The sequence below is a fragment of the Callospermophilus lateralis genome, chromosome 3 (genome assembly GCF_048772815.1).
Source record: "Callospermophilus lateralis isolate mCalLat2 chromosome 3, mCalLat2.hap1, whole genome shotgun sequence".
NCBI lineage: Eukaryota > Metazoa > Chordata > Mammalia > Rodentia > Sciuridae > Callospermophilus > Callospermophilus lateralis.
Window position 1 is genome coordinate 154,252,323 of NC_135307.1, and position 12,030 is coordinate 154,264,352.

Here is a 12,030-nt window from a genome sequence, read left to right on the forward strand (position 1 = left end):
ATGATAAATATCTTTTACCACAGCAAAACCTAATTGTTTATTTAAACCCAAGTAGTTTTGAAGTCTTTACAAACAAATACTATTTATGGTAATAAATTTCTGAATAGAAAGCTTAGAAAAATTAGTCTGGGTATTATTTCAGGATATTCAGTATTATACATTATTATACAAATCACTACCTTTCTAAAATGATTAACTAGACATACATAGGAAAAAAATTTTCTTTTGGTACCTGGTAATAATATCGAAGAACCCAGCAAAGTCCCTCAACGTAAGACTGTACAACTTTACGACGGAATTTCTCATCAGCTGCATCAACATCAAACTTGTTCTTGTAGTACCGCTGCTTCCAACCAGCTTCCCATAACCTAAAAACCATGGAAAGCCTGTTTATATTGAATTAATACACTTTTTGATAATAGATTGTGTCTACTGATTTATATCCCAAATCAACTTATATTTAATACCCAGGGAAAATGTGGATGAGTTAAACAGTAATGTAATATAGATTCATATAACTTCTAAAAAAGTCCATTTGCACAGAATTTATCAACTTAAAGACAGTCAAATAATAAAATGCAAAACACTAATTTGGTAAAAACCATTACAACACTACATTTAAAAAAAGAGAGAGAGAGAGTGAAACCATGTGTTAAGTACACTCAGAACATCTGTTTGCTCGATTTTAATAACACTTTACATGTTTTTTTGTGGAACAACTCTAAAACTACATTTTAAGATTCAAATACTTAAATATATTTCATGTAGTTCAAGTTCTTCAGTTTGTTAAAACATATTTAAGCTACGCAAGTAAAACTACTTTTAAGAAGGTATTCTTTAATGTAAATAATAGTTTATGAAATATCCTAGGTACCAGGCAGAAATCATGTGTATACCTGTTCTCTCTATCCTTGCTTGAGACTCCTCCCTCTTTCAGCTAAGAGTTGTTGATGGCTTAAAGGAAGGAGATAGATATATATAGAGAGATACACATTCTACATCTCCATATTATCTATACACACACAATGTATGATCTGGTAAAACCTAGAAGCAGGTTTATTTATCCATTAATTATCATTTTTCACTGAAAAGACAATGTGAAGAACCACATTTTCACCAAAACACGTTTTTAAGTACCCATTTTTCATTCTCTAAAAGATTTTAACATTTTATTTAAGGAACATGAAGAAGCAAAAGAACACTTTAAAAAGCCAGGACAGATCAAGAACAACAAGATGATTCTCTATTAAGGACTGTTTTCCACATGTGCCAGATTGCACATGTTAATCGCAGTCATGTTTCAGAATACCATAATAATTTTAATTCCCCTCCCACACAAAGGAGTCATAGAAAATAGTTATGAGTAATAGCCTCTATCCATAATGTAGATTTATCACTGTTTTATAAGAAAATGTTCATGAAATAAATTCTAAGAGCTCAAAGCACTTCTTGGTAGAAGCATCTTTACCCTGATTATCCTTAGAACTAGGATTAAACAATAAAATATTAAACAAATCAAGATACCTATTAAACTAGCATTGATCATGATGGCTACAAGTAAATTTAAAAGAGCAAAACAAACACAAAAATGCTCTAAGAGGGAAATGCAGAGTTAAAGAAGAGAACAGCAATAAAGAGCAGGTAAATGTTAGATTACATGCCTCCATGGATCAGACATCAAAGGATATGAGAAAAATGCAGAATTATAAATGATCCTTGTTAAGTTATAAACATTAACATGAACCATAAACTTTCACATCCCATAAAAACAAGATTTGTGGGCCACTACTGTCCCATTTACTTTTGAAAAATATTCTCCTAAATTCTAAATGAGCTACAATTTTTTAGATTGTTGGCCTTTTGTTATTGTTTTTTGTGGTTCTGGGTACCAAAATCAGGGTTTATGCATGGTAGGGAAGTACTCTGCCATTAAGCTACATCATCAGGGCCTAAAATATTGGCCTTTTGCACTAGGGCCCAGGGACCAAATTGGACTTAATTATATTAAAGGCTGTTAATCTTATTACATATTAGTCCCAAACTTTTGGATAAATTAAAGAATCATTTTTCTACGATAAATTTTAAGTATACAACTAACACGAAAACTCCTGACATGACCAAGTTTGTTGTTTTTTTTAAAAAATATTTATGTCTTAGAACAGATTTTGCACATTTCACTTTAAGAAAGAACCTCTTCAACTGAAAGATTAATACAAATTATACTGCTGCCCAAATGTAACTAAACTTTCTAGGTTAAGCAGCTTGAAAATTTAATCTACAAATAGTAACATTCAGATCACACCATCAGAGCTAAACACCTCATGTCTAGCAGATCTAGTGCCTGGTCTCAGAGGGGAAAGTGGCTTGGAAGATGAAAACCTGCACGCATACTAATCTAGATACTTGGGTTTAACAGCTATAGCTTACACATCTCACTGGAATTTACTGACTATTCTAACTCTCCACATTAATTACTGGTGGATAAAAAGATCACAGACAAGCATCTGAAGGCACTACTGCTCTAAGCTAAATAAAGTTAATTAGACCACATCTATTTCCGCAATTTGCTAACAAAGTGCTACCAAAAAATGGCTTCACCTGACGTTATCCTCTGGCTCAGGTTCACTGTCACTGTCTTCTGCTTTTCGCTTAATTCCTCCTATCGGAGATGGGGAGCCATCAGATGTGAAACTTGTATTAGGAGATACTGAAGGACTCTGCAGACAATTGTGACATTACAGAACAAGGATTTCATTATTCATTTTACATAAGAAGGTACATCTAACTACCACTACCTTTAAGTGATTAAATAGATTGGGAAAATATATTTAGAAAGTACAGAGACTTATCTGACCCATTCCACTCCTCCTCAAAAAAAATAATAGAGTACACTAAGCTTCCTATGCTTAAACTCAAAAGAATTAACATTAGAATAAAAATTGTTTCAGAAGAAAAAAGAAAAACAATTTTATAGATTTTTTAAAAAAATAGGACTTGGATTTTGTTTTCCTTTGGTGGTTTCCTCATGTTATAAATTCAGTCACTTTCAACTTATTGAATAACAGAAGTTTGAGGGGAAAAAAAGTATATTACATCTATAACATATATAACAATATTTAACAATAGTATATAACACCATGTAAAGTAGTCAATGCTGGCAAGAGTGTAGTTAAATAGTAAGGCAACAGTTTAATGAGACTCTGTTCCAATAATGATTAGATTGTTTCCTATGTACTGTTTTTGAATTTAGTGATAATAAAAATCTATTAATCATCTTAGAAGAAAAATGCACATTAGTATTACAATGAACTGGAAGCCACTTTAAATTTAATATCAGCTCCCCTTTGTACTAAATAAAATTAAGACGACAGCGCCCTAAAACATTTTGATATTTAATTTAAAAATTAGAAAAAAACCCGGAATTTATTTAAGTTAAATGATTAAATAACCAAAAACCTAAGTAGCAGAAAACATTTTTACAATAAAGCTTTCCTTCTATTATTCACAGCATATTAGATATCTTTAGTAAACTCAAATATCTTAAAATTAAGAGTCCATTAGGATATTTTAAATATACCAGAACTAAAACCTAAACATGAAGGCAGTTCACACCATAGGCAAAGGTTAAAAAAAAAAAAGCAGTTATATTTCACACAGAGCTTAAAAAAACAAAAAACTTTTCTTGTAAAAATGTATAATGTCAGTTTTATTCATGAAAATGTATAGACAATATTGTCAAAAGATAAAAGGCACACACAATTAAAGTTAATCCAGGAAGGCACTGTTGTACTTGGAAAATGAGACGTGTATTGAGTCAGACAGATTTGAGTCTGAAATACCAAGTTCACCCTTTATTGAATGCGTGGCCTTAGGCAATTTAACGTTTGTAAACATCATTTTAAAAGGGGATGATAATGCTCTCATTACGGGTTATTGCAAGGATTAAATAAAACAATATAGTGGAAGATTATTAACTAGCATGCTGCTTGCCTGGCACATGTCTTTAACCATTTGGCAAATCATTACTACATTATTATTTTTTAAACCCTTCACTAATACATTTGGATTACATCATAAGAATGACATTGCTATTAACTGTCTAAATACAAAGTTGAACAAGAAGTAAACTTTTCCAAAAGGGTTCTCTTTTTTTTGGAGGGGGGGTGCTTTTAGCCAGTTTTATTGCAATAATTATGAACAAAAGCTTAGCAAAAAGATTTGAAAACTTACAATTACAGAAAAGCTCATGAAAGTTGGAGCCAAGGAAGATATGGTTGCTGAAGAGATGAGCACCACTAAAAAGAAGCCAAATACTTTGTACAGTGACAACAGGAAAGATATGTTGAGTTCATGTTAAGAATTGCCAGAACTCACTCATCTTAGGCTCAAGCGAGTAAAAGTAAAAGTTCATTTAAAAGACTTTGCTTTGAGAAGACAGTGCAAGGACATGCTGCTTGCCCAGGGCCACCTTGGAAGGTGTTGCCCCAGAATTCCTTTCATCATGTTCAGCTGAACATTCACATGCCTCTGCAGCTATGGTACAATGGACCCCAGGTACTATTTCTACTGACAGCAGAACTCGAAATCCACGATCCTAGTATAAACTGATAATTAATTGGATATAAATTCCATCTTTATATAACAAAAAATAGCATATTTTCAAGAAAAGAAAATAAAAAGTTGTCTACCATTTAATGCTGAATCTCTGTTGCTGTCCCTCTACCAATAAATGTATTCTTTTCTAAACATACCAAATACAAATTCATTCTAAAAACTTTCTTTTTAAAATAGTTTTTGCAATCAAATTCTATTAAGATAACCTCAGATATAATAAAACCAGAATTCAGAATGCAAAATTTAAAACCACAAATATGAGAAAACAGAAGCTATTTAATAAATTAACAATGTTGACCATCAACAGACCAAATATTTACCACCAACAGACCAACTCCTACAGCTAAGAATAAATAAAGCAGCAAAAACTCCAAAACTTAAAGGCTCCTTTTAAATGAACTGATAATTTGGCTCATGATTTCCTTAAGTTAAGACCATAACTTAAGGTTATGAAAAGACTCCAAAAATTCCTTATCTCCTCTATATAGGAATAATTATGTCAAGGGGGGTTAAGACAGGATCCCAATTAGCATTTTCCCAGAATGGGGAAAATGGTAATTCGTCCTATGGAACCCGAATATAGGAAGGAATCTTTCTCAAAGCAATCAGCTGGCAAAGTCTAAAGTTACCTGCCTCCCTTAAGAAATATTAAGAAAAAAAGCATCCTTTATAATAGGTATGTGAGAATAACAGTCACTCTCAGTTTTACTCTGTGGGGACTGTAATCTTATAATCTTGAATGACAGACATTAGCTTTTTATGTTCAACTCAGCTATCTCTTTATAACCACTTTTCCTGACCCTCCACATCCCACTGTTAATGGAACAAAAGAATAAAAATCAAATAGAACAACAAATACAACAGAAACTCAGAACAGGCAAAAATCTTACTTCTCAAATTCCAAATCTAAGATCTTCTAAGTGTGAATTCACATGAATACAATTTGAATAAGTCCCCGATATAGCAAAGCTCCACATAAAGTGATTCTACTTTGTGTACAACCAGAGACATGAAAAATTGTGCTCTATTTGTGCAATATGAATTGTAATGCATTCTGCTGTCATATATAACAAAATAAAATTTTTTTAAAAATTCCACATAAAAGTTGCCCTTTAAAGATACCTGAAAATCAGCACTTGTATCATAACACAACCATGCATACAATATGGAACCTTCCATATTCTTTCTTCCCCTATTGTTGGTTCTTAGTTCAGTCTGTTCCCTATCCCTACTGCTGCCACACACAGTGCTCTAAGCTTTGGTTACTGGCACTACAATAGGAAGCTGACAGGAGAAAACAGCTTTTTGGGGTATGTTGATTTATTTCTGTGGTTTGGATTATAAAGTTCAAGCAAGGAGGGATGCCATGAGACAAATGCATGTAGTTCTTAAAGTTTACATACAAGGAGTAACCACAGTTTGGATAGTGAGTGCTACATTAAAGTATTTATTCAGAACAATTCCATCCCTGAATTAGAGAGCAAAGGTTTAGGCAGTTGGAGTATCTGTTTTTGATAGCCTAAGAAATACTACATTGCCAAATGTCCATAATTGATCCCTAGGAGAAAATAGGAAAGGAAATATTGGAGCAAAACTTGCCCTCCTTTCTTGATCCATGTGTGAGGCATCTGGATGTCACAGTCATGCTTCTAGCACCATCTACTCCACAGTTCTTGGGTAGAGAAAAGCAACTGTGGACACTTAGCTATCTAAATTCACATGTATTGACTATCCCACATATTTCTCTTTCACATCATTTAGATATTCTCATATTTATAAAAATGAATTTAATAGTTAAAACTTCCTCAAGGCAAAAGAAATTGGGAGGAAAAAAAAAACTATAAAACAAAACAATTCTAGGCCATGTAATAGAATTCACACACACACAACTAGCTGTAAGAGGAATCTCATGTTCATCACTTTAATGCCACATAAAAGTAAGCCACTTACAGAATTATTCTGCATCCTCATTTCATAGGCTGCTTGTCTTGGATTACTGGCTACTTGAGAACCTGGTGAATTTCTTGAACCCAAGGCATGAGGGGTTAGAATTCCACTAGGAGTGAAAGCTGGTTGATCTCTCTTAACATAAATGGAAATAAATGTAGAAATGAAATTACAAAATCACAGGTGACAGGAAGAAAAGGACAACAGAAGCAATTCTCATGGTAACCACTTAACAATTAAAATGCACTAAAAGACTAAATAGATTTCCATTAACATACATTGCCTATACTTTGACTAGATGGTTACTTATACTTTAAACAACAATTTGTAATACTTAACACATCTGTCACTGTTCTAACACACAGAATTGACTAGTCTCATTATGCCAATCTACTGTTTTGTTTACAATGTTAGACATGATTTCAGGCAAAGAAAATAATATAACAACAAAGTTCAAAATGTAAAGTTTGAGTTATACTTAAGAAATATTAATTCACCTTGCTATATCTTAACTCTATTTTCAACTAATTAGAGCTATTATAGCTGTAATGATAAAAAATACTGAAAGAAAATAATATCAAGTAGAAATCAAATATCCCTCCCAATATTAATGATTTTGAAACTAAATATAATAATAAACAACTCAACTTTTCTCCCTTCGAGTTTCCTGAAATTGTTCAATTTTAATACAACATAATAATAAAAGGCAGTTCTGAAACACTACAATTTTGAAAATCCAGTTGAAAAGACAAGAAAAAGAAGAGCTAAAGAAGTTAAATAACTAAAAAACATTATGCAATTAAGTAAGAAAACAAGTATCACCGGGAGAAAGCAGCACAGATAAAAGAAAGGACTGTAGTACTAGGAGCAAAACTAACAAGTAAGGCCTTGAGGAAAACATAAGATGTGGTTAAAGGGATCCATTTGGAGGTACCAAATGAAGGTAACACTCTTCAGTCAGTAGATGCATGGTATATTTAGAAGACAATAGGAAGTAAACTGAATGCCTACAACTGGACCAGATTATAGTGTTCTCTGAATGCCCAACTAAGAGCTGATTCTTAGGGATTGGGAGTCAGTGGTGATTTCCAAATAGGGAAACAATAAAGCTTAGAGCAGCATGTTCTTGGAAAATTTGCCTGACAAAGAGGTAGGAATAAAAAGAGTGTGTAGTGACTTTCAAAAGGATATACAGAGAATTGACTGTTTTTATTACAAAAACAATATCTGATTACCATAAACAATTCTAATAGCCAAATATCACTTGCCTCCCTCCTGCCTGTCACATATATCCCCTGACTTATTGTATCCTCTGACTCCAGAACTTAGAAAAATTGACATGGGTATTCTTTTTCCAGGTAAAAAGGCAGCTGGTTGGACATTTATGTTTCTGACCAATTCCTAGTAGATATGGAAAAAAATTACTGTAATGAACATTTTTCTCACAGAGTATAAACTTATGCTATTGCCAACCTCATAAAATTAAAACTCACCTTCATTCTCTTTCTTTTTTCCTTCTGTCGTCTTCTAAAACTGTCCTAAAAGTATAAAATCCACATATTCTGTCAAATAATTACACAAAATGTCAGAGTTAAACATTACCAGGAATGATTCGGTAGACCATTTAAATTTTAAAGGAAGACCCCAACAATCTAGGTATAAGATTAAACTAGGCAATGGACTATATGTTCAAAGTGCTGTTTATCAGAACTTTAGATGAGCAGAAAGACTGAATTTAGGTAATTGTTTTTCTTAGTTTTCTTTAAATACTTTTGACATTTCAGGAAACTGCAAAAGCCATGACAAAGACCCTTGGTTTTACCTTAGATGTAACAGGTTGTCAATAAGGAGGAAACCCATATAGCAGAAAACAAAAATTCTTAAGTTTTAGCTGAGTGTAGTTAATAAATAATTATTTAAAAAAAAAAAAAACCCTACAAGACAATAAAGAGACAGTTACATTATTAAAGGCTTGGCAGTTTCTAAATCCGTAGCATGAATGGCACAATACAGAAAAGAGAGAAATGGGACTCAATGCAAACACTAACACCTAGCTTCCAAAAAATCTATACAATGTAAGAAAGAGGGAAATTCAGATGTATACACTTTTACTCTGGGGCAATTGAATCCACAGAGAGGTCCAGTTCACAATGATTCTTTCCCTTCACTCATTTTTAAAGTGCAGCCATGATTTCAACTGGACAAGATTTGGGGTTAATCTTGCTTCCCACTAACTCTGGGAAAGTCAGTACAAAGGTCATACATGCCGACACTAAAGGTTCCCTGAGTACCAAAGGACCGAAATTACAGCTAAAGTGGGCATGGCTGCTGTTGTGGCCTAAAACAGGGACCCGCAGGTACTGTACTAAAGGCTACCCTAACTTGTTGAAACTTCCAAGTCAGTCCTGTCAACTGCAATATAATACTTCAATGAGATGTGAAATCGGTGCTGTCAGGATAGGGGTAAACAGTGGACTTTAAAAAGTGTGCTTCTCTGAAATGAAGCTTAGGTAGGTGACTGACTACCTTAAAACCTCCTATGATGTGGAATTCACCAATATCTTTAATCAAGCTTCTGCCCCCATCTTCAATGAAACTTCTCTTATCTAGGTAACCAAGATTCATTTACAGATTGGGAAACCCCAACAGTAAGTTTTTAGTCCTTAACTTACCATGACTCTTTCCTCTTTGAATCATACTCTTCCCTTGGCTTCCTGCACGCTATACTCACTTGGTTTTCCTTCTCCTCTCTTGCTTTCTGCCTGTACTCAATGCCCCAACCTGTTGATGCTGGTGTTGCTCTGAGCCCAGTACTTGGACCTCTCCATGGCTCTCCTCCCAAGAGGGTAATCACCTGTCTCCTGGCTTTAAATACCATCTATCTCCTGATAATTCTCCAATCAAAGGACCTCTCCCAACGCAACATCTCATCTGGATATATGAACACAGAATCCCCAGTCCCACCTCTGCACCTCCCACAGACTTTCTCATGAGGATTGCTCAGTACATATTTTAGCTGCTTGGGCAAAATGCCCTAGAGTCATTCTTAATACCACAACTTCTCTCACATCCTGCATTTAGTCCATTAGCAAACCCCTCTGGTTCTATTTTCAAAATATGTTCAGAATCCAACAACCCTTTATCTCTACTATCATCATCTGGGTTTTCCTGGATAACTGGACGTGGGGAAAAAAGCCAATGCTGCACTCTTTCTACCTTTGTCTCCACACAGTTAGGAGTGATCCTTTTATAATGTGTCAGATCTTCTCACTTTGCTACTCAAAACTATCCAGTAATATACAATAAAATTTCAAATCCTTATAATGACCTCTAAGGTCCTACCAGATTTGGCCCTCCATCATCTTTCTAATCTCATCTGTATTACCCTCCATTTGCTTCCTCTGCTTCTTGCTATTCTGTTAATGTTCTGGGTGTGCACTTACTGCAGAGCCTTGGCACTAGCTATTCTGTTTGAAGTGCCATTCCTTCAAACATCTGTGTGTCATACTCCCTCTTGAATATCCTCCAGGTTTTTATTCAAAGTCATCTGCCAGTGAGGCTTTCCCTGGGCAGCTTTTCCAGAATTGCAATCTCCCCATTGCCACCTTCCCAGATGCTTCCTCACCTGCTTTACCTTCAAAGCATTTATCACTAACATATTACAAGGTTTATTTGGTTCCTGTGTTAACTGTCCATTCGCCAAAGAATAATGTAAGCTTCACAAGGGCAGGAATTTTTGTTTGTTTGTTGCTATATCATCACCACTCAGAACACTGGCAGATGGCTAACACTTAACAAATATTTCTGAATAAATAAATAACCAACATTTTTAAAATAAAAGGCAACCATTAAAACTCATAATATCGGGGCTGGGATTGTGGCTCAGCGGGAGAGTGCTCATCTAGCACGGGCAGGACCCAGGTTCAATCCTCAGCACCACATAAAAATAAAGGCATTGTGTTGTGTCCATCTACACTAAAAATAAATAAATATTTTTTTTAAAAAACTCATAATATAAAAAGCACTATATCTCTGACCTAACTGGTCTTTTTTGTTGGGACTGGGGACAGTACTTATGCATGCTAAAGAAATGCTATACTACTGAACTCTATCTTCAGCACCTTTATTTTATTTTGAGACAGGGTCTTGCTAAATTGTCCAGACTGGCCTCGAACTTGTGATCCATCTGCCTCAGTCTCTCAAACAGCTGGGATTATGGGAATGTGCCACCAGGCTTGGCCTAACTGCTCAGTTTTAGTAACAAATATTGACACATTCCTTTTCTACCATCTGTTCTGCTGGTTTGTTAAATATTTATTTCTAAGAGTGTCAGTTACACACAAACAGAACAGCAGACTACCAGTGTGGACCTTATTGATCTTTAATTGTTTTTTTGAATTAAGAGCTCCTTCAGAAACCAAGTCAAAAGCCACAGACCATTTCCCAGAAGAGCGCACACATTCACAAGCTCTCATACTGAATTTCTGAGGGTGTTAGAACCATGCTGAGGAACACCATATGACTTAAGGGACACCAAAAAAGAAGTTTTAAAACTTCCTGTCCTCTAAGTCAGTTGGAAACCATACTAACTAAATCTGAAACAGTACTGAAATCCCATACTTCCCCTTCTAATGCCAAGTTATCATCAATATTTAATGGTACAGAGACTGTTAAAGCCACATAAAGCCAGCTGTGTGAGACACTGCTCCTCTAACATGCAGTTTTTATACAAGTAGAACACAGTATGTATAGTTTCTGATAAGCATAAATGGCAACAGGTCAAATGAAAATACTGTAATTTTTTGAAACTTAATTTTAAACAGTGACTTCAGTGATATTTGATACTCCTAAAGCTACTTCTATACTTTGAATTTTATATGTGAAAATTCTTGCCATCACAGAAAAAATATTGCCAAAGTATTCACAGCTTTTGACAAGAATGCTTATAGTCAACACAGTGTTACATAGAATGATGTTCAAAGTTCTAAAAATAAGAAGCCACTAAACTATAATATGCAAAGTTGAAGAAAACAAAAATCTTGTCAGAGCTAATGACATGTTTTAATCTGTTAGATCATGAAGCAATGGAACATTATTATGTTGTTATTTGCTAAAAATAGCCATATGACTTCTTATAAAATCGGTCAGTGAAAAAATTTCCTTCACTGTGCTCATTTTGCCCACTATTGACTTTCTTTACCATCCCAGTAACTCTCTGACTCACTCTGCCTCCAGGATGCTGTCCTTCTACTTTTATCAGCTCTCCAGGGCCTCCCAATCCCTGGCCATGGGCTTGTTGCCTGGCCATTTCACTCTGACCCCTTAGGCAGCACCAATGGCTTCTCCTCTGGATTTCCTACCATCTCTCAAGAACTGACTCCTTTCTCCTTAAATGTCCATGCTTCTTGAGACTTTTGTTGGAGGCACTTTCACTTCATACAAGCTCCCAAGAAATTTCCTACTAAAGAC

General features: G+C 34.6%; 1 protein-coding gene across 3 annotated transcripts in view; it reads right to left on the reverse strand.

Annotated features, from left to right (window-relative positions):
• The window catches only part of Xrn2 (5'-3' exoribonuclease 2), a 74,248-nt gene that overhangs the window by 35,989 nt on the left and 26,229 nt on the right, over window positions 1–12,030 (reverse strand). For all 3 annotated transcript variants that reach the window (XM_076851455.1, XM_076851454.1, XM_076851456.1), the window contains 4 exons: window positions 8,055–8,099; window positions 6,565–6,696; window positions 2,599–2,717; window positions 233–368 (listed from right to left, as the gene is read on the reverse strand). In XM_076851455.1, the coding sequence (XP_076707570.1) occupies window positions 233–368; window positions 2,599–2,717; window positions 6,565–6,696; window positions 8,055–8,099 (432 nt within the window). The remainder of the gene's footprint in view (window positions 1–232; window positions 369–2,598; window positions 2,718–6,564; window positions 6,697–8,054; window positions 8,100–12,030) is intronic.